Raw genomic sequence first — 24,329 nt, 5'->3', positions numbered from 1 at the left:
AACTTTTAGAGAATAATAGGCCAAGCACGAAAAGATAACTTATTTTAATAATATCTTATTTTAACAGTCCGTGAAAGCTAAAATTATAACTGAACCTAAAATTTAATTAACACCATCCCTGGTATTATATGTCATAATTCAAGGGATAACACTGCATTTCTTTGGCTCTTTTGAATCTGTCAGTGTTGTGGTTGACTGATGTAGATGCTTTTCTTTGCAATGAAAGGGCTTTGTAATTTTAAAAGAGCTAAATTATGCCAACAAAACCACAAATATTAAATTAATCAAGTGGCAAACAGTTAAAATGTGGCTGACCTGCATTTATTCTCTTTTTATGATAAAAATCATTCCAGATTATTTTAATCCTTAATTTACACAGCCTTCCATAAAAACATGGAGATTAAACGTGTGGTGAGAGGAACGTTTAATCTCATTTAAAGTGTGTTTTAAAAGTTAAATTAAATACGGAGAATATAATAAGACCATCGAGTATATTTATGTCTTCATCAAGAAGAGTGGAGACATTGGACATTATGTTGAAGGAGACAACACGACGAGACGAGGAGCTGAAACACTAAAATTCCTTGAATTGTGCTCACATAACTGGATGTGGAAAAACCCTTTCCTCAAGTCCCAGGTCTCCGAAGCAAAATCAGTGTTAGACTCTGAGGTTTCTTCAGCCATGTTTGTAAGTACTGTTGTTGCTTCTGGTTTTCGCGGAAGGGTACTGAGCAATAATGGGACGGCTGATAATAAAATGCAAACAGTTTTTGAAAATCATCAAGTTGAGGGCTGAGTTAAGGGTTTGAGGGATTAAATCAGCGAGAAAACCAAAGTATATTTCACATGTGCTTGATATTGTGTGTGAAAAGCACAGTTTGTGACAGTGTGTCATATTAAAAGCTATGTTAATTATGTATATTTTGCTCACTAAGCAAAGACGTAGATGATTTTCTTTGGTGCGTTGAGTAAATTCACCAAAACATTTTTCAGTGTGCATATCAACACCAAAGGAAGTCATTGGACCATGTCCAGTATAAAGCCAGGTGTGCCGATTTCCACTGGCCTCTATGTTGACAGCAGCACACAGTCACGCTTCACTGACTTTCTCTCCATGGAGGCTGCAGGGCTTCAATCAGACAGCTCCTGTGTTTCTTATTGTTAGATATTCAGTCATGGCTTATTAAAAGACCCTTATTCTCAAACTTCTCAGGCAGGTCCAACTAACTACCAGCTGAAGAAGTCCAAAAATGTAGTCACTGTGGGGATGTTACCCACCAAGGTGATTTAAAGTAATGGGTGATAGATCCACCATGGTCCCACAATGGGGTTTTGTTTACTACCAAGCGAGCAAGAACAAAACTTAAAAGCACTTTGACAAGACATCGCTCTCAGGAAACCCCCGAAGCAACATGTCAGCATGATGTGTGTTCAGTGCCATTAGAGGAGTCCTATAAATCAGCTCGGCCTCCTCGTAAACTCAGCCCTGACACAATGTGACTGGGGCTTCACCTCCACTCTGTCCAGATCCCGTCCACATTCCCACCTCCTCAGGCCTTTTCTAGATCACTCCCAGACTGTCACTCCCACGAGAGAAAAAAATAAGCATGATAGTAACTGTTATCTGCTTCATAGAAAGTGGCAGTGAAGGGGTCTCACAGGGCTTTTCATACAGCAGGGCGCCTTGCTGGCTGTTGCTGGCTGTTTTGCCTGCGGTGAGGGTTGGCGGACAAACAGCCTCAGTTGCTTTTATAACGTCGTCTCATGCCAGGCAACTTCTGGAAACGGCACCAAGCTCGAGGGCTTTAAAACTTACAATTACTGACAAAGTTAAATGTCAGTGGGAGGGATATGATTTCACCCTGATCCTTGAATACAGCCCACTCTTACACTTGCAAAATATAGTGTGTGCATGTATATAAAGAAAGAAATTCAAGGAGTAGTAATTTATGCTCTTGTAACTTGAATATATTTACATTTGGGAATTGCTTGTTGACCAAAACCAAGAAAATGACCCAAAAAATATCGGAATATTGAAATAATTGCGAGATGCAAATTGAGATTGAGACACGATACAAGACAGAGATATAAAAGTGCAAAAGGAAAGCGAGACATGGCCTCAAGCTGCAGATCCAGTTTACTCACTTGGCTTGGCATCAGAAGAAAGAGTACAGAAGACATGATGGCAAACAGCCTGCAGCTCTTTGTGCCACAAACAACGACAGCACTGTTGTACCAGTGACTATTATACCAAATAAAAAGCAGCATTCACTTGAAGACTGTCACACAAAGGAGTGAGGAATGAACAGTTGCATACTGTAACAAAATACAAAACTCGCTTGTCTAATTATGCCCCTGCATTAACAGAAATGAAAAGATACTTTAGAGTAAAAAGCAAGGACAGAAAGATCTGATGCACAAGCAGGAGGCGCTCACCCGTCCTGTGACACCGGACAGCCTCCTATTGTCACCTGGAACCCCACAAAGTTACAAAAGGCAGGAGCAGCAACTTACCTAGAAAGAGAGAAAACAAAAGGCAAAAAAGAGAAATTCAACTTTCCTCCAAAGCAGACTCTCTCCCATTTCTAAAACCCAATCCTTTATATTTTTTATTATAATTGAAATCTTAAGAATCAACAAACAAACAGCAATAATTATGTTAACAACAGACGTCTCAATAGCCTCATTAAGGCCGCAGCAGCTGCACTAATAGTGCCCCCTCCTGGCCACTTTAGGGAAAGAAACTTAGCCGTGTGAACCCTCCGTCTTACTAGTGGCACAGAGGTCACCTTGTTTCAGTTTCCCTGCTGAATCCCCTTTCCCTAACAAAACAAAGCATAAAGAATGTAATTACGCTCCACTGAGAATGGGATTAGAGGAAGGATTGGATGATTAGACAGGATGTGTCAAATTATGGAGGCAGTTGCTCTTCTGAATTACAGGAAACCCAAGGTTAATGGGATTAAGCAATCTCATCGGCCAACTCAGGGGGGCACTCGCGGGGACCGTTTCCAGAGTTATCAAACAGCATGACTGACAGCCTCGCTGACAGCTCCAGCACTCTTCAGTACACAGGACCCCATTAGGGGGCTACACTGCCTCTGTTTAATTGCACTAATGTGGGTCAGCTAATGTTTCTAACTGGAACTACTTGTTATTTAAGAAAAGCTGAAATTTGGGTGATTACAGTTTATAATAGCTGAACAAGATTTGTGTTCATTTTGTGATTGAACCTTTTTTACTAGACAGTTCTGTCATGTGTGTTGATGTGTAAAGATCATTCAGATAAAACGTGAATTGGAAATAATAGTTTTTGTTTGTGTTCCAGTCATTAATCCAGTCATCAGCTCTGTTTGTTTTTGACCTCTATAGAAAAGCCAGAAACCTGTAAATCAAAACCACAGCACAAAAAAACTGAGGTATACCTGGATCGTGGTTCCACAGACCTGTGATACAAAGTCACCTGTAACTAAGTATTGTTGTGTTCGTTAGTTTAGCACAAGGCCTTCGTGAAGCAGGTCATCTTCCACAGATCAAGACATGTCTGCCATTCTGGGAACAGCTAGTGTAGCTAGTATCCAGTGTATTTGATATACAAGACAAGACAAGACAAGACATCCTTTCTTTACAGTCCAAATACATCTAATTTTATCTTTTATTAATTACCCAAAGTTAAATTAGCTCCAAACAGTAGCTGATAGCTTTAAGATGGCATTTTGGCCGATGTGTAGATTTTTCTGACAAAAGAAAGCAGAAAACCTTAAGTACAAATTCTGAATACTGACATATGTTTAGCTAATCTCAAAGATTTCATGTTTTATATATGTCTGTGCACAGAGTGTAGGGGGAATGCTTTGTGCAACAAGCCTAGTCTTCACATCTGCAGTGAATCTTAACTCTGGCTGCAGAGAGAGAAACCTTGAATATAGTTATCGACTAATTCCTGCAGCTCAGATATCAGCTGAAGCTTTTTCGAGCTACTGAGACTAAGACAGCTATATATGAGCCCTCTATCCATAAAATACAGACAGGATGTGTGCAGAAACAAAAATACACCGTGAATAAATGAAGCTGTATAGAAACCTGGATGTAAACTTATGAGTAACTAATATTTCAAACAGCGTTCCTTCTCTTCTCTGTCCCAACGATGACAGCCCCTCATTTATACCCTTCACAGAAAGTGCAGTAGCAACAGGAAATCTGTGATCTCTTGCAGATATCTGCAGATATGAAACAGAGCATGACCAGAGATACACATGCATGGGAAACTGTAGGAAAATGAGTAAGCAAATCAAAGGGGAATACTTCTTCATCCCTAAATTACAGATTCCTATCTATATCATACAGGTCTTTAATAACAACTCAATGATGACGTTATTTTACTTGTCAAATTTGGCCAAAGAGAGCCCACGTACTGTTTAATTACTGAACTGGATGTGGTAGTCAGGTCTGACAATCAAGACGAGGGCGTTTTAACCTCACAAAATCAGATCTGTTCACCGAAGCACAGCCCACTTTTTAATCTAATCAAACTATCCAACACAAATCTATTTATTCCAGCTGTTAAATGTGTCCCTATTGTATGTTCTACTGTCTTACTGAAGCTACGGTCGCTTAAATTGTCAAAACAATGTCACCAAGCATCTTATCTGACCATACATAGCACCTCCTGTATGTCTCTGTTCTCGTTAGTCACAAAGATCTACACTCAGGCCTTTAATCTGCTGATTAGATCAGCCGCAGGTCTAACTGGCAAACAGGCTTTCAGCTGCTGGTCTTTCAGCCCTTTGTACACAAAGTAAATAACTCTTTATAGAGTAAAAACAATGGCTGACGCTGACTGCCTGCTACTGTTATTGTAAATGGAAAAAAGGGGATTTAACTACAAGAATCCAGCAAAGACCATGTGCATCATGTGGCCCACAACACTGGTGCCAGCCTGATGTAACAACTAGTCAGTGGCACCATTTCCTGATTCATGGTGCAACAATTTCAGTGCATTTACGCGCTGGACAATTAGTCTTTACAGAGAAAGCTGTGGGAAATTATCATGTTTGTTTCTGTGTTAAAAACCAGACAAATAGTCAATGAAATGGAGAAGTAGGCAGCAGATTAATCATAAATGCTGCAGCTGTGCATGAAATGAACATGCACTTGAACAGCCCTGCATTTGAGGATTATTTCTGCCATAATCAGGAATTAAGGGTTCACCATGTTTAGATATTTCTTTACAGTAATATTAAGAACATTAATATTTCCCAAATATGGTCAGATTTACTTATGAACAAACACATGTGGGCATTTGGGGCACTTTTTTGACACTTATGCATTATGTTCACATATCATCATCGGCAGTGTGAGATCTCTGAAGGATTGCTGTGCTGTCGGCACTGGTGGGTGTTGTGTTATGTGTTTCGCATGGCTACAGCAATAACTTTGCGGTGGACGGAACAGGAATAAATCTAACAGGGTCAAGAAAAGAAGCGGTTGCCTTCCTGCTTTTAGCTTACAAATAGTGCTACCCTGGTCTCATTGCAATGAAGGGACATTTCTGCAGCCCGGCCTGTAGCTGCTGGGATATAGTCACACTACATGGATATATGCTGGCGTTATTATGGGGCATCAACAAACTGTCCATGCTCTGTTAGTATGTCAAATTGTTTTTTTCAAATACTTATTTTAAAGGAGTTAATGAATATCACCTGTTGGTCATCATGGTGCATTGATATGTGTGTGAACATCAGTTTCTTTCTGTTGCTACGGACCATTAGAAGTAAAATTCATTCATTGTGAGCGCTGACACTGCATTAGACAGCTTTAAAGTTTTTAAGGAGTCAGTGCACATCACAGTGCAGCTCAGCACACCTGCTTTTTTGCCAAGTACACTGCAAATTATATATTTATTAGACGACCACTCGATGTAGTTGTAGTTTATACTGTTATTTCATCGGCACCTGTAACCCCGAAGCCATGTTTTATGTTTCTGTTACGGTAAATCCACCACTATGCGCAAGACATTTAATTAAAATGATGTTTTTAATGCTAAAATATAATTATTGTTGTCATCCAGGAATTTTCAAGTTGACTGTTTTACCAAAAAACAAGAAAAAAAAAAACTGTAAAGCAGATTTTTTTTTTTTGAATTATCATGCCAAATCTCATGTTTTTTGTTTTTATGACAGTTTGTCTTATACACCGTTTAAGCACTGGATCTCCAAATGTTTTCTTGTATTCTTGTGTGGTGTTTGCAGCTCTTTTCCTTGGTGGATTAATAACGATCACCTGATTCATTACAAACAGGAAAGCACATGTTCTGTTTAAATTCATTTAGAAAGGAAACATCTCCATAGACATCATAAGATCTTGATGCCATCTTCAACATCAAGAGGAACAAAAAGCAACGTTTCTGGTGAATGTTTTCGCCAACCTCCAGTGTGCTTGTATGCACGGTGGTCAAACCACATATTCAACTGTTGTTTTTCTTGATTATTTCATTTCTGATAAGTATTTCTGATGGCATTATTTAAAAAAAACATCCTCACTTTGTCATGATTTCCCCAATACCCCAAAATGCATTTTAACACTAATCTATATAAAACACATTTATTTATTTTATGTAAAAATATAACAGTCCATTTCATTAAATAAACCTGCTTAAAATATGGAAATACCTCTAATAAAAGGTAGGGACTTGTCAAATGACCTGCTTCACCTTTTTTTTTTGTCTGCAACACAATACCACAAGAGGTCAAGTACTTTGACTCCTGCACCGAACTCCTTTTAACTGGATATCCTGTGGACCTGTGCTGCTGAAAAGCACAGCCATCTTTCTTTCACCAGCACGTATCCTTCAGAAAGCATCATTCATAACAGAAAACCTGCTGACAAGAGTTTGAGAAACCCTGGGGTAGAAAAAGTGCTGAAAGTAAAGGAGAATGTCTTCACTCTGGTTATTTTCTATTTTGAATAAAACAAAAAGTAACACTTTATTTAGTGTGGTAAGCCAGGAAACTGTTTTATAAGAGAGCAAAACGATACAAAAAAGAATACTTAAGAAAAAAAAAACAGGTAGTGAAAAAGCAGAGATTTCAGTGAGTCAGTGAATGCACCACAATGTAACTTTTTTTTAGAACTTTTCTTCAACTGAGAGCAACATAAGCCTGAAATGAGGCTAAAATAATTGGGTCAAGACTGAGAATCGGCTTGTAGAAAGCAGTAAAGCAGACAGGAAAAAAATATGCTAATTTCTATAATAGCTGCTATGCACCTCTAAAGACATACAGCAGATCACCAGCAGGCTCCTGACTCTGTACCAAGTGTCTGAGAATAGGTGACACAAAGAGACAATGGGAGTGATGGTCCTGCAGTGACGACATGCTTACAAATGAACTCAGTCTGACTGAGTAAGCAGCGGTGTTCGACATATTAAGTAACTCCATTGGGAGCGCTCAGTGAAGCGAAGAGCCTTTGTCTCCACAGCCCTGGGGAACACATTCTCAGCCTATCCAAATGGGCAGGACTCCTTCAGATCCCTCTCCAGGATCATTTAAATGCCTCCGCTGCCTGGAAAACGTTTCCAAAGCGTTACCACATTTTGCCAGAATACTGCAGACAAACCACAGCTCCACACAGACACCAGCATTAGAAAAAGCTGCAACAGTCTGGTTGTTCTCTCCTCAAATTAGGGGCTTTCTGTCTCTCTAAATATAAATATATTTGTCTCTTACATGAAGTAGGCAACAATATCCATGACCTGAACAAATGTACATTCATTTAAATGCATAAATTATGAAACCGCAGCTAGAATTCCTAAACTTAACAAGGTCTTTCTTTTTCTAATTTTCTAAACTATTGATTTGAACGAGACCTACATTTAAATATCAGTGCTAAAGCTACAACTCTTTCCTTTTCCCTTGTAATACAGGATCAGCAGGTAGCATCATATGTTTCATTTTATAGATGAAATCTGAGAGAAATATTCACTTGTTATTATTTTTTCAAGTGTTAAAGCCATTTGAGTTCTGTAACATTTTCACAAGAAATCTGCCAGCCTTCTAAAATGAGTATATTTATTAGATAAATCAGGAACTACTCATCAAAAAAATATAACTAGGAACCTTTTAAAGGTTGATTTTGATACCCTTCATTTATAGGATAAGACATATTTCATTTTAATCTCAAAAGCTGTAAAATTCCCATGTTACAGAAGCCAAAACTAATAATCATAATCTGTAACAGAACTGCTTAAAAAGTAGGAATATCTAGATGCATTATATTCTATATGACAAAATATTAAACATAAGGTTAAAACTGAACAAAAGAAAAGTAATAGAGCTGATGAAAATGTGAATTTGCTTTTATATTTATTTAAAAAATCAAAATCTTCAAAATGGGGATAATAAGTGTTAAAATGACACTTTGCAGTACTGTATTTATGACGTCTGTGACACTGAAGTACAGCTGAGTGAGACACTTGAAAAGAGAAGGTGGGTGGAGCAAACTCTGATGATGTAAGCACTAATTATAAGCAAACACCGAAGCTCGCTGCAGCCAAACAAGCAGCACACAGAACACAGACTACGGCTGTAGAGCTGTGTGTGATCAGCTCCGTCTCTGCACCATCGCCGGTCCCATCTCAGGACTCACGCTTAACCATAATTCCTGCTGTTACCACGGCGATGCAGCAGCCGCTCTGCACCAGGCGTTGAGTTCTGCATCTCCCGGCGCAGACGCATTCAATGTGCCGCATGCAGCAGCACCAGCCTCCCTCAGCATCTCACACACACACACCCACCCACCCAGCCAGGCTCATAAAAGACACCGCCTCACAGTGACCCCTGCTCCAACCCCTGTGGTCACGCCTGGACATCAAAGGGGAAGAAAAGCTTTTCACCTCTGTTATCCGCAGAAACGAGGTGGGAGAACAGGGGACTATAATTCCCCCATTTAACTCCCAGAAACGCTCACGACTGAACTTTTTCTTTAGCCTGCATCTATACAAATGAGGAAGTCCTGACCAGAGAAGGATTGTGGGAAAACAAGGCGGTCCTGAAAGCATATGATGGTGATGACAAGTCAGGAAGTTAAAAAAAAAGAAATTATGGAATAAAGTCAGGCGTGGTACCTTTGAGAGAGCTGATCTCATGCTGGATAGACCTTCCAGGATCCATTCTCACGGCTGCTGAGTCTCCAAACAGCAGTTTGAGCCCTGCAATGTCAGCTCAGCCCTGAAGCACCACGCTGGAGGATGTAAACGTCCCTCAGCTAACGGCAGTCTGTTTCTACCACTCTCTGCCTCCCTCCCTCTCCCTCTCTGCTCCCACAGGACTTGGCAGCTCAGTGTTTTTGTTCTCTCTCTCTCTCTCTCTCTCTGCCCACTTGCACACAAACCCTGTCAGCAAAGAAATTGTGAAAGAGGGAAGCACACCTCCCTCTTTTCCAGCTCCTACCCCTCCCTCTTGCTGTTCCTTCTCATCCTTGTGGTGTTTCACAGGGAGGTGCCTCAACCAGTCATCCTCCACCATCACATCACTAGCACGCAAGCAGCTGGTGTCGAGCAGGCAGTGCAGAGCGTTTTTGACTCGAGTCGTGAGTGATAGGAGGGAAGAAAAAACCTTTAAATGAAGGTCAAATCCCCTGCAAACATATCTAGACTCTAAAATTAAGATAAACTTGACAAAGAGTCACTGTGTTGTTCATTTTTGCACTGAAACATTAACTATGATTCAGCATCTCCCAATAAAGTATTCCACTACTCGACTGGAAGAGTCCCTCTATTTTTCATTAAATGTACTGCAGAGGGGACCTCAGGGTGCTTTGGATGACAGAGCAGTTTTAGGAAACTGAATTTTGGAGCCTTAATAAAATGCACTCGTGCATCTTTTTAAGCACTACCATGATTCAACTCTGCAGAGGTCACAGTAATGAAGTCATTAATCAAAGCCACAAAACAAACTAAGATCACATCATTTCATCTCATGGATTAACAGCCATTCTCAGCATTCAATCTTATCATCAGATAAAGCATAAGAAAGTTCCTGTCAATGAACCAACAATCAAAGGGCTTACATTATCAGAGCCTTGACAGAAATATTTTAGAAGATGACAGCAAGGTTATGCTGACTTTGACTCAGCAGTCTCCTCAAGCCTCCAGTGACCGGCTGACATCGCTGCATTGTGCCTGAAGTCAGCAACAGCAAAAATGCTTTTTGCTTAAGCACGAATAAACCGACAGAGGATTGACGAGTGAGCAGCATAACACACGGCTGTATGAAGAATCTGTGAACTTTTATAAAAGCACAGGAAACTTTCTTGCTTCAAATTCCAGTAGATGCATGCAACTAAATAAAGAACAATTCTAGTTGTTCAAAGAGATTTTATTTGTACTCAAAAACACATAGCAGGTGATAGGACATGCATCACACCAGAGTAACTGCACTATAATCAAGTGAGACTATTCAAGCAAAGCACAAAAAGTTTATTTTTTGATTTGTAATTGCCAGACATCGATAACAGATCTACTAAATGCAACTCTGGGAGCCTAAACATGACTGCGTGGCTTTTTCTTTGAGCCTGCCCCATCTAGTGGCTGGAGTGGACGGGGGTAAGTGGAGGTGATGATACCTGCAGGGTTTGTTTGAACTTCTGGAAACTGTATTTCAAAAATATTTGAAATAAATTGTGCTCAGATGTGAGGAGTCAGACATTTGCTGAGCTGCAATAAACAGTTCTCAGAAAAACATGAAAAAGGGAACATTATGGCAAGACATTAAAAAAAAAAAGATGATGAGAAAAATCTCATTTTCTGGTTCATGAGTGGAAACAGTGCTGCTCTCTACTGCTGACGTGTCAAAGCATTATGACAGTTGACAGGTAACGATTACGAGGAGAGCCGGCTTAGCTACACGTGAAACTCATGAGTCACTGAAACACAATGTGTACAAGAACCTCGTCTAAACCTGAGAGTCTCCCTTAAAGGAGAAATCTGCTTTACAATGCAATGAGTCAGCACAGACAACGTTGTGGTAATAGGCTTATAAGACCTAAGTTAGACTAATCCTTTGTAACCAGTCAGATTATGTTTACTCATAATCAAATAAGGAAGAGTAGGTTACATCTATCAAACTCACGGGAAAGGTTCAGTCTCAGAGTCGGCTGTGTTTCCCTGCTAAGAGTTTTTTTCCCTTCCTAATTAATCGTTCAGTGGCCAGACTACTTAAAAGCACCTGTTACAAGCCAAAGGACGAGCTTTTAAGGTTCTCAGTGTTGCAGGTCTAAAAAGTTCCCCTGATCCATGACGCACAGATCTGACAGCTGCTTTCAATTAAAAAACATAAACAGCAGAAATGTTCCAAACAGCCTGCAAACCGAGCACTGACAATAAATCATCTTTAAAGAATTTTGACATCTAACAAAACAAGGTTGTTTTATGAGGTATATGAAAAACACGAGACGTGCATCAATCACTGGGGACAAATGTCTTCAAACCCTGCAGAAACAAACATCTCTGAGCTCACATGTAGACAGACGGGAATAAAAATAGCTGAATATTCCCTGGAAAAAAGAAGCTGCTGCTGCTGCTGCCGTGGATGTTTTCTCACTGAGACACTTTACAAAAGGTGTATTTTCTCTCCTAACAGAGAGCTGCTGAATTCAACAGCTGGTGTCTGACCTTAAACTGTTTCACACTGATGCTTCAGTTGTTCTAGTGTGAGAAAAAAAAATGCCAAAGACACTACACCACTGTAGAGCACCTACATGACAAATAGTATCGTGATGTTGGCACATTTTAGCAAAGCACAGGCCACAATCATGGAGGAGGTTATGTAGGCAGGATGTAATGACCACTTCTACAATCAATACAAAAATCAATGGCTCATCACAGATCCAGTTACAACAGCAGCAAAGAGATAAGCAGGGACCCAAGAAGCAAGGGCTAATTGGGAGAACCTGGAAGAGATTAAGTCTTTAAATGATGACAGCAGATCCTACAATAATGCAGTTTGTGATAGATTAACAAACAAGACCAAACGCTCATTTTTAGATTTGTGTAATCCACAAATCAGCCCTGTTTATTACTCCCTCTAGAGTACAAGAAAACTATCACAAAAAACAAAATTCTCAACCAAATTACATTTATTTATAGTTCCATATTTTATTTTATTTTTTTTACAATAAAAAGTCCCCAAAACAACACAAAAGTCACATGTAGCAACTCGGCTCAAAGCGCTTTACTGGTAGTGTCTTAATGTCCTTGGGGACCCAACCCCAACCAGTCGCAGCAGATGGCCCCGCCCCTCCCTGAGCCTGGTTTCTTCCTGTTAAAAGGGAGTTTTTCCTTCCCACTGTCTCCAAAGTGTTTGCTCATAGGGGGTGATATGACTGCTGGGTTTTTCTCTGTATGTATTATTCAAGTGTCTCCCTTACAAGATAAAGTACCTTGAGACGACTGTTGCTGTGATTTGGCGCAGTATAAAGACAGTGCACATCACACTAAAACATACCATTTCAGTGAGGCAGGACAAACGACTGGAGCTGGTCTTGTGTTAGAAACTGCAGTTCTTCTAGTGGCCACTTGAGGCTGGCCCAGAGAGCGAGTCAAACTCGATCGCTTCCCATGCTGAAATCTTTAACTTTACATCAGTAGTATTTGACTGAAGAAAAAATAAATAAAAGAAAGACTCCTTGAATTCTACAAAGATTCCAACGTGCTGAGATGCATTTAAGTTTTTCTTAAAATCAAGACATCAAGTTTGACAGATGGATAAACAGAGGAATGAAAAAACAACCAAGTAATTTGACTAATAAACAGGCCAACTCACTCACACTGATGTTGGTCCAAACCACTCATTATTTTAATCCAGTGATGCAAACCCTGACTGCTCTTTGCTCCTCAAACAGACACGTATATGAACTTTCAGAAGTTAGACTATTAAATCACATGATGCATGCATGTGACTCTAGAACAAGCAAACCTGTTTAATCTAATGACTCAGTCACTAAAACTGCGGCATTCCCCCTCGTCTTAGTGCTTTGTGAAAGTATGTTAAGAAACACGGCTTAACAACCGCGAGCTGCCTCAGATCTGCAGAACAGAGTAGAGCAAAGGACTTCAATAAGCTGGGAGGAAATTAAACCAGTGGTTACGACAAACAGCAAACACCACATGTGTGTCAAAATAAACACCCACACTTAAAGTTAAAAATAAGGCCCACCCAGTCGTAGCGTTGGTCTGTAAAGTGTTGCGAGCGCCAAACTAAACAGATGCACCTCCACATGCATATTTCCTTACAGGAATAAAAAAAAAAAAGCAAATCTGTTGCTAAAGGCTAGGGCTGTTCGATATAACGATATATATCAGATGACGATATAAAAACGTCTATCGTTTCATTTTACGCTATTGTTTGTTTCGTGGTGTCGCAAAATAAACCGTTTACGGCAATGTTTTTTCATCGTTTTGATGGTCACTGTAGTGGCTATATTAATTTCTTAAAGTTCTCTCTTTCTCTTATATTTAATATAACCACACTACAGACGGACAAGCCCCTGTTTTTATGTGTTGTCGGTAAAACCATTGCGTGTCCGCTTGTTTATGTTCCACATAAACCTTTCGCAATAAAGCTCAAGATCCTGTTGAGACTTAAACTGAATCACGTGAAAGAGCAGATTATTTACGGATGAGAAGTAAAAAGAGCCGCCAGGTGCTAAAAAATAAACCTTACACTCAAACGTTAGAACAGGCTTTTCCCTGCAGCACGCCGTGTAATAAATACTCACAAAGAAAACGTCGGCCGTTACAACTTATGTCTAAAAATTTAGTTTCATGCATCGGTTAAAACACTCGACTCCAGCTACATGACGCCCAGCTGGAAACACTTCACGCAAGTCGAGCTGCCCGAGATTCACAGAATTTACAGAAAATGTTACATTTTTGTTATTTATATCGTTATTGGATGATAGATGTCTTATATCGGGATATGAGATTTTGGTCATATCGCACAGACCTACTAAAGGCTGATTTGAACAGATGTCAGACTGAGTAACATACATCATTGCAAAGACTCAAAAAGCAAGGTTTTGTTCATGTCAGCAAAAATGGCCTCTGTGTTATCCATTTTTTTTACTTTAATGCATCATACCTACATTTTGGGGGATTTGCAGTAAGTTCCACTACCACATCAGACACTTCCACACAATCCAGCAGACGCTCCTGCTATCCCTGTTTCTTATCCACTGAACTTTTGAAGTGGGCAAAGCTTTTCCCTGAAGGAATGTTTGGTTTCCAAGTGCCTCTTAAGCTCACTTGGCATCATGCTGGCATTAGTTAACTGTCCCCAGCAAATGCAGTCGGGCTGAAGGATGATGACTTCCCGCAGCGATTTCTAAAGATTGCTTTTTCGGTGGTTTTGTGGAAGTTCAAAGATATTTTCTTGTTGTTTATTTTTTTAATGCAAGCTTCTACTTTCAGCTAGGTGAGAGTTGTAGACAGATGTGCAAGAACAAAAATGTAAGACTTTGCATTTACATCTGGATACGTCTGGTTTTACGAAACAGTCCATAGTACCAGTATCGGTCATAATCAGGCCTGTGTTATGGTTTGTTGTTAGTTGGCTGCAGGGTAACCATCTTGTTGAACCGTAAAGAGAACATTATAAACGTTAATAAAGTTTAGCGGTTGACTGGTTAAGGGCTTTATGGGCCTGGCTTTGACATGATTCTCATTTCTCACTACAGCCCGTCGAGGAATTCAGTTTACCGTACTCTGCATTACACATGAAACCTGAAAAACCAGCTTCATAAAAACTCTAACAAAAGAAGTAAAATGAAAGGAACAGGTTTATTTCTCTACATGATATGTATGTACCTTACACAGGGTGCATTAATAAAAACATCTGGTATTAAAGTGGACAATCTAGTCTCAGAAATAATTCATTTTAATTTGATTTAGTAAAGAGCTTTGGCCATGTTAAGGTTAGATATTCCCTCTTACGTAAATATTAATGTGCATGAACCTTTAATCACATAGGAACCTCACCTTGATGAGGAGCACTGGCAATAATAAGCATTTTCTGAACACCTACACACTAATGTTTTGAGATGGAAAAGGGTTAGTGTTCAAAACCAAAACTTGCACACCACCTTAGGAATTTCCTAGCTTGTGCTGGAGCCAATAACAAAGAAACATAACTCAGTGATTTGTTTTTTGATTAACTGTCAACTTTCTCCTTTTCAACTGTGACTATTTTGGGGGATTTCATTCCTGGAGTTTACTCTTAAAAACAGCACAGTCCTACACAGTAAAAACTATTGTTTCTGTGCATATTTGAGGAGTCAGAGAAAATTCAATTTCCCAGCTAAACGTCATTGTGAGGTATATTAAGCCCCCTGGCTCCACACCAGTTTGAATGATATTTCTGTTTCCAAGCAGCGGTGCCAAAGCCTCCAGTGCCTTTTAATCCCAGGTGGAAGACCCGATACACCCGCTCCACCCCTCTGTGGGATGTGGCTCCTCCCACTATGGAAGTTCAGCCATTAGAAGCTGGAGTGTCACCAACATACTCTGGGCTTCAGGGTGGGGCGTGTGGAGGAGTAGGTGGTGATACCCCCACATCAGTTCCTGTCTAGGTCCATCGGTGATATTAAACTCCCTGTGCAGTTGTTGGAGTTCATCTGAACTCAAACAAACAAGCCGAGAATTCAGCAGCTAAAAATAATCTCTTCACTACTGCCACTCCCTGATTATCTCACACATAAAAAGAGCCCATTTTAACATCAACAGCTGGTGGATGTCATCCTGTTTATATCATGGCCACTTGGTGACAAATTTCCCGATATTAACGGAATTAAAAAAAACATCAACATCGACTGGTTTGTGGACTCCTGTTGAGTTTGCTGTCAACATGAACTCAGCGATGGGTGAAAATGACTGAAAGTCGAGGACACGGCAAAAGCATGTAGTGAAACCCGACTGAAAGTAAAGTCATCAAAAAAATGTTTACGATTATTTTCTTTGACTTGATCAGAGGAGTCGCCCCCTACTGGTCATAAGAAAGAATGCAAGTTTAAGATTTAAAAAGTAAATACAGAAATCCTTTAAAGTTACATTAATCTTTTACAGAGCATGTGTGTGTATTTACATAAAATCTATGCAAAACTTCACTATGTTAACATTTACATTCTAAAGCGAGACTCGTGTTGCCGGTTTTATGCCACAACCATATACCAAACCTTCAAATATTGGGCAAGTACTATTTTCAATGCATTTAACTGCATGTTACGCTTCCAGTCATTTATGCAACTATTTCGTTTTGAAACTTTTTGGTCTTCGCAGCAATAGAATTATTACATTATATCGAATTTTGGTTACACAATTTATGCGTAACAGAAGCTCCCAGGAAAGGAAAGGAAAGGAAAGGAAAAGAAAGCAACCACAGAGGAATCTGTGTGTGTGTGTGTGTTCTATGAGGCTTTGTCTAAAGTCCTTTCAGAGAGGAGAAAAGGAGCACTTTTCAGGAGGACCACAACACCAGAGGAATTCACAGAATGTGTCATGATGACATATGTTTTAAGGCTTGTTGTCTTTCAGATCTGCACTCTGAAAAAGACACATTGAGGATGTCTGTTTTCCTTTTGGGTGTCTCTGATTCACCAGAGTCAGGACACCCAGAAGTAGTTTATTTACGCTGAACAACGTATCCATTGTGTGTGAATAAGATCAAGATCACTAACACGTTTTCAAACACTCATCGAGCTTTTAACTTCTGCAGTATCTTTCTCCGGGAAATTAATATGCTACTTTTTGCAGGCACTCTGTTTTAAATTCTTTCAATGTTGCAAAGCACTAGAAAATAAATAACTTGAGTAGTAACTTCTGAGATGAGCTCATTCTGTTTCACCTCTAAAAATGAGACGAGGTGAGACAGAAATCAATATAAACGTTATTGTTGAATCACCGCTCCAGACAAACTGCTCATAGCCTCGTTAGTATTAAAAAATAAAAGAAGATAGAAGTTGCAGACTTCAAGGGTCGTGGTGTGTGAAAAAAGCAGCAGCAGGGATTTTCAAACCCTGCAGAAAAACAGTGAGAATGCCAGTCAGCTCCCTACTGGCATTCCTGGCATTAGTCGGGATTACTGCAGCATGCCATAAACGGGATGTTAGCACCATTGTTCAGCGACCCAGGACAAACATCAGGCTGGGATCTCTGTGCTTCCTGATTCAAAGGTTAGACTAAGAGATGAGCAGAAGTATTCAGGTAAGGTGGGATGTGCTGCACAAATACAATGTCTTTATCAGGGAGATGAAAGAAGTAATTGTAATATTATGAATGAAGACGTACTCATACTGAGCAAGCTAGTTATATTAAAAACCTAAGAGTACATCCTGTCTCACGATCCTGGCTTTCAGTGCTGACGAGTTTTTGTTGTTCCTTCTTGTGTTTCTATTTTATCCATCTCTGCCTCTCCCTGTCTCGCCTATGCAGTAGTGCCTTTTGTCTTCCTTAGTTCTAGTTCTGGTTTTGGAAGTACATCTTATTTTATCTTCATGCTGAGAGCTTCTACATGGCGTTTTATATTAAACAGCTTGACATGAGAACTGTATCCTGTTTTTCATCTAACTATAAGCAGCAGAAAAACCAAAGTGATCTTTATTCCAAAATACAGACCTTTTCCTTTAATCAGTCAATGAAATGGATTTGTGGATACAGAACTTTGTGCTGTAGTATGCTGCAACTACAAATCATATCACGTGGTGTGGAACTATATTTTAATCTATTTTTGTAAGCACTTACAATCTTTTATAGCTCGACTGTGCAGAGCGCTCAAGACGGATAAAATAACAGTTTGTATATGACCGTATCCTGGAGACTGAAATCTCCCTGCGACCAGAATGATTTTTCCTCCAGTGACATCATCCTCTCAGACAGATTAGAAAGACATCTTTCTGTGTGTCACTGCTATCACTCAATAACCCACCGGACACACTGTACGAAACCTGTGCTTTAGAGCACTGTGGGGAAGTAAAGAGTGACATCATCCTATTCAGTGACCTGAGGTTGATGATTATTGATCGATTCTTTTCCTCTCTCTCGCTCTCTCTGGCCTTAAAACGGACAGTAAACAGTTAAAGCAGCTGTGCGGTTAGAGTGGCAAGCGAAGGGAATAACAGCTGTCCAACCTTCAGCTGTGTTGTTTGTGTTTTATCAACTAATATGTTAATTTGATCAAACATTCAGTCAGCTGCAGCAACGTCTGTAAGTGAAAAGTTTAGACAATATAGAGGTACCAAAAACTGCAGTTCCTCTATTGACCACTTGGTACTCCAAAAGCAAGTCAGTCCCCATGTTTAAAGACTAATAAACAAAACATATAAATTAAAAATAAAATTGAAAACAAAAACAAAACTAAACTAACTGCTTGGCCTCTTCATAACAACTCCACAGAAAGCTGGAAAACCAGTTGATTTTAGCAGAAAGCTAAACCAGTGCCACAAAAACATTTTGTGATGTTTAGTGTTTGGAGCATTTTTAATACATTTCTCTAACAAAATTGAAAAAAACAAAACAAAACTGTTCAAGATCCCTGTTCTCTAGTTTTGGTGTGTCAGACTCATGTATGTTAACAGGTACCTGTATTTGTGCCATGCATCAATAAAACCTATACACACACCTGGTAACCATGCTTGCTACTCATCACTCCGCCCGCTGGTCCAAATATAATCAGTTATTTTTAAACTTTTTTAAAAACAGAAATTGCCAAAAGTTTATGCATAAAGATTTATTCTTTTTTGTGCAAAAAATAAATAAATACAAAAATCAAGACAATTACATGTGGCTGAGAGCTCAACAGACATCTGGTGTAATCTAACTGAATACACAGTATTACAAAAATACTGGTGACTGCCAGTGCTACCCCTCAGCCTCCTAGCAGATGAACGTATGGTATAAATTTAAATCCCGGTGACTTCCTTTTTGCATTATTGCATCCACAGATGTTTAATAGACGCATCAACAAATTCAATTTAAAAATCCTACTTCACCTCGTTCTCGAGGTATTGCATTCACAAACTGGGGTGTCCATGCTGCTTGTCTGTCCACCTGGTAGGGTGACAACAATAATCCAAACTGCAATGCTTTAAAACTAATTTCCTAACCTCCTGACCCTCTGTACTGTGCAAAAGTCTTGCTTAAGTAATAGTTCTTCAGGCTTTCTGAAGGTCTTTCAAAGTTTTTCTCTGGACTTTGGCTGCTTTTTCAATAATTTTCAGTCCGAGTCTTATAGCTGACTATTTTCAGAGCAACGTTTTTTTCTTTGTTTATTTGTTGCCCACTTAACACTGCGACTGTGACAATAAAAATATAATATTTCTGATCTAGTTAAAGACTAAAAGAAAGTTCATACATTGAACATTTTGCAGTGTGGTTACATAACAAACGTCAGCTGTTATTGACTCCATGGATTTGGGAGGGCACTAATCCTCTGCTCCAATACAAATCCCATCTCAATTACAGCGGCTCTCACCAGCAAACTTTGCCAGGCTGAGTTCACTTCACGGCGGTTCACAGTCAGGATTTCCATTCCTCCGCAGACTTAAAGCAGTTCCACAAAAGAAACCAGAGACACAAACCAATTACATCTATATGCCATTTATCATCAGAAAGGATTTGGACTACGTGAAAGAATGTGAGGGCATCTATTAGATAAAGAGGCATGACCAGCACAGAATCAGCCAGATGACTAGTCTTACTGCAGGAACTGAAAGGTTTCTGAAAATCACAGCAGACTGGCTGATATCCTCTAAGATTTCAAAGCGCTGTACCTAATCCAGGAATAAGACGTTTCTGAGGTTGTTGTTGGCTTTAGAATATGTTTAACAAGTTGAACGGCCTTATGAACATCAGAAAGAAGAACTTGGTGTAGCTAAGGTCAGATTTCAGATAATTTTACATATAATAACTCAGATAATTACACAGCTTGTGCCTGGTCTACCACTTTTTTTTTTTCTTTTTTTTTTAAATGCAGCAACATAAAAAGTTAAAAGCCTAAATCTACACTAGTTGAAGATCGACCACACACAAAATACATGCTGTAACTGAAATGATTCACTGAATATAATTCTTAAAATTAGTATTTTGACAACTTAGGTTTGGGACCTTTTACATAAAGATACTTATAATCGCAAAGAATTGTAACTCATGAGTGAGGAATTCCTCCGGATTCTTGATTGGTCTGAGAGTCAACCCCTGGTGGGTTTTTGTCATTGGGCTTGAGGCAGTACTGAGCAGTTTTTGCAGAGTGGTGATGTGCGTCGGTCTTGGGCTGCAGCCATTTTTAAATAGATAATACATATCAAACCCACATTCATATCACTTCCATGAGAAGATTGCATTGTAACGAGATGATATTCACCTTGCTCGTGTGGGATTTTGTTGTTGCTGCTGATTTACATGCTTAACGTGCAGCAGTCTGCACGGAATATGTTTAAAGGTGAATAGAGGTGATAGAGGTTAAAGGTGAGCTTTGAGTCCTCTGCAAGGGTATAAAAGTGCTATATAAGAATGAGTCCATTTACCATGTTTAAGCAGAACATACAGACTAAAAGGTCACCTTATAAACTCAAGAGAATTAGCAGACAGACAGGTGAGAATAGCCTACTGCAGCTTCTGAGTCCTCACTCATCTACCAGATACTGAGCCATGCTGTTGGCACAGTGGGATGGAGTGTAGGTGTGAACATATGTGGGAATAATGTAGGAGTATGTCCTCTGTCAGAGGACAGCAGCTCTCAGGCAATACATGTGCCCCTTTATTTCTCCTGTAACTTTTCATGTCTGCAAAAAAGATTTATAAATTTGTGTGTTTTTAAGAGGAGTGTTATCTGATGACTTGACAGTTTTCTCCGTGATTATTTTCAGGCTTTCAGCTGACGGTGTCGATAGTCTTGACAGGCAGAAACTCAAAGAAGAAGGCTTCTGATTATGCATTCAGACCAAATTCAATTCCATGACTTCAACTTGTGCTATGCTGCAGAGCAGAGTAACTATCAGTGCATGAAAATGCTAGGGGGCACAACTAAACTTCCATCAAGCGATCTAAAAACAGCACTTGAAACTATCCAAACATGCACAAGGAGACGGTCTTGAGCATGAGACCCGCCACATTTAAATAGGACATTGGTTTTGAACTTTTTGAAAAGACGTCATTCATCCAACAGCATTTGTCTGTTTGGCCTTGAACTGTGGATTATTAATCAGGAATGTGTTGTTGCTTGCCGTGTAATTACCAGTTAGAGACCAGTCAGAATATCTGCAGATGTTCAAAAGTGCTCAACAGATCAGGATGAGGAGTTTTTACACTTTGGAGGCTCAGATCAATAAATTAGCTGGACATGCATGGACATGAAAATCAAAACAAATGTATGTCTGTGAAGGTTCTCAGTCATCCAGGTCATCGTAGTCCAAGGAGCTTGGAAAGAAAAAGCGTCTGGACTTCTTTGAGTTGCTTGAAGACGTTTCACCTCTCATCCAAGAATTGGATTGGGAAACTCCCACTGGGTTTAAATCTGGGACTCTCCACCATTTGACCCTTAGAACTGAAGAAGCTGCTCGGATGAGAGGTGAAACGTCTTCAAGCAACTCAAAGAAGTCCAGACGCTTTTTCTTTCCAAGCTCCTTAGACAAAACAAATGTAAAAAAATGTAATGTAAATGTAATGATAATGTGAAATATATATATAAAAAAAATATACAAATAAAGTGTGTTTTTTTTGTAGAACTTCATAGATGTTAATGGATTATTCAGGGGGAAAAAAGAAAGAGGCGTTGTCCACTTGGCACATATTAAATGACAGAAGAGGAATATTTTTCCTATTTTACAACCTGGACACATCTGTGTGTATGTGTGATCACGCGTCCATAACTTAAGCACTATTACTATTTTTGAAAGTGAGGTCAAGTTGCATGAAACCTTATCTGAGGCAAGTACTGGAACTGAGCGGAGGCTTCCTCTGCGGGTGCTCAAGCTCGACAGTGATTCACAAGACAAATTTATCGCAGCCCTTTTATAAGTAAACTCTGTTAGTATTTACACACAGAAGCTCGCAATGTTGACTCTTTTAAGTGTGTTTAAGAATGGGGAGTGGGACAAAATCCACCTCGCAGGCAGGATTACATCCCAGACCAACTCTTTACAGAACAAACACAAAGATCACATCAGCACAAACAGCTACTGCCATGTGACGCCTGTCACAGTTCACCTGTAAGCTAAAAGGAGCAAAACAAAGTATTATTCCAGTTCTCTTGTTAACATATATTCAGTGTTTCCCACACATAATACCACCTACCAATTATATTTGATGACTACATTTCATCTGAAAGAATTCCACCACTATTAGTTTACTAGTGGAAAACACTCTTGAAAATTCTGAAAATGTAGCTGTTGCTAACTCGCTTTCCTGTCTCATGTTTTTCCTACAGCTGGCTATTATAGTACTTACTGACATTATTTAGCTACTTCCCCCAGAGAGGATTGTGTCCTGTGGTCAGACTTATTATAACTCCATCACCTTGGACTATAGCTAATATAGATCTCACTCCTCCTAACCAGAACCTGCAGAAGGTAGATGAACTGATCCTGTGGCAAGGCAGCAGAGCATAACTTAGACTACTAATACTGGCTACAGTCAATTATGGTGAAGTTGGAGTTCATCCTTAGGATGAGAAGTAGCTGTAGAAGATTATATTGCTCAGTTCTTTAATGGTCACTTGGAAGCTTAAACTCTTTAAGCTTTACTAGAATGGTGTTTTAGAAACATTGTTCCTTCTGCAACTTGGTTGAAAAGATGAATATTTAGCAAAAGTTAGAGCGAATCCTTTCTCTGACATTTGGCTACAAAACTATCAGCCAACCTCTTAAGAATGAGTATTTGAGGTGAAGATAACCCAACAAGGTCAGGGTCACTGGAGTCATTAGTAAGTGCAGGTAATTGTGCTGTATCTGGGGGACTCATTAGGCTTCTCCAACCTTCGATGTTACAGCGTCAGCATTTTAGATTATCCAAGAAATTCCAACACTGCAGCCAACCATTGATAATGGAATAATCTCAGGAGTTTTGTCCAACACACGTAAAATGTGACTGGAATAAGTTACCGCGACCTTAATAACAAACTCCTCATTGAGTTAAATGCCAGAAGTTATTTAGCTTGTCTTTCAACCAGAATAATGCCAAGACTGACAGAGTAAACTCCAGGGATACATTTGCAGCGCGTATTTAAAGCAGGGCTGCATGTTTTACACTAATAGATGTGATCTGTTGCTATTCTGACACACAGCTTCACCCAGCCTTCATCACTCCCATAGGAAGCTGCATTTCACCTGTTGCAATAACTTATACAAATGTATAAGCCCGCTCACGCAGGAGTAATAACTTTTAGAATATGAAATTAATCCCTAACCATGTGATACTGTGTGCACGAATGCTGCCAAGAGTAACAGTCCATCCTCCCCCTGCTACATGCAATCTGTGCATGATGGACACTTTATCAGGATCAGATCTCTCTCACCTGTGTTGTGAATTTTGAACCGGTGTCAACACAGACTAAAAATAGAGTGGTGTACCAATCCCAGTCAAGTATAAATTCATGGTTGTTTCAATAATTTCACCTGATTATAGGACTAATTGAGTAGCTTCATCTTAAGGTGATTAATGACCAGCTTAAATTCTCTAATCCAGCTCCATATCAAAGTTTTTCTTCCAACACTCAACTTTTCTTCTGCTTCTTTTAAAATGACAGGAACACTGCTTTATCTAGGCCATATTTGAATTATTCAGCTCACACACAGAGCTGCACACACATGCAACAGCTCAACACACAGCTTTACAGAAGGGGCTGACATCTCACGACAAACCCCGGCACCCTACTTTTCGCTCAAAGCTCAGATCATCTGAAACCACAGGTAAGGGCTGATAAAAACAGCATTTATATTTGTTATCGCCCATCTCCTCGTCTTTAAGGAGATGTGTTCTATTTATTCTAAGTGTACAATTATCTAAAACAAACAGCATCCGGTTAAAAACCAACAATAAGAAAGAGTAACAGGAAGTCTGATCTTGGCAGAGAGACTGGAGGTTATGAAAGGGGCGTGGAGCACCAGACTGGTGCCAGAGAGGCACAGCAGGAACACTGCCCACAGTGACATGCACAGTAGGCAACCACATGGGAAGAAAATTACTAGACTGATGCGACTGGATGGAACTGCTCGGTTCCCAGCATACCAAGGCCCAGAGAAGACTTGCACTGACAGTTTCCTGTAACTGGAATTTCAGGCCCACA

General features: G+C 39.7%; 1 protein-coding gene across 8 annotated transcripts in view; it reads right to left on the bottom strand.

Annotated features, from left to right (window-relative positions):
- pleca (plectin a) overlaps positions 1-24,329 on the bottom strand; it is a 105,456-nt gene that overhangs the window by 61,419 nt on the left and 19,708 nt on the right. For 2 of the 8 annotated variants that reach the window (XM_085396573.1, XM_085396574.1), the window contains exon 1: positions 9,125-9,282. The exons of the other annotated variants lie outside the window; for them this stretch is intronic. In XM_085396573.1, coding sequence (XP_085252699.1) covers positions 9,125-9,170 — 46 coding nt within the window. In that variant the 5' untranslated portion in view covers positions 9,171-9,282. Of the gene's footprint in view, positions 1-9,124; positions 9,283-24,329 lie in introns of those variants that run through there. 8 annotated transcript variants of the gene reach the window in all.

This window comes from Rhamphochromis longiceps, linkage group LG22, assembly GCF_057381845.1.
Source record: "Rhamphochromis longiceps isolate RC_006_pf linkage group LG22, R_longiceps_female_GT1.1, whole genome shotgun sequence".
NCBI lineage: Eukaryota > Metazoa > Chordata > Actinopteri > Cichliformes > Cichlidae > Rhamphochromis > Rhamphochromis longiceps.
The sequence above is the reverse complement of the archived record's forward strand: the minus strand, read 5'-3'. Positions and strand labels throughout refer to the sequence as shown.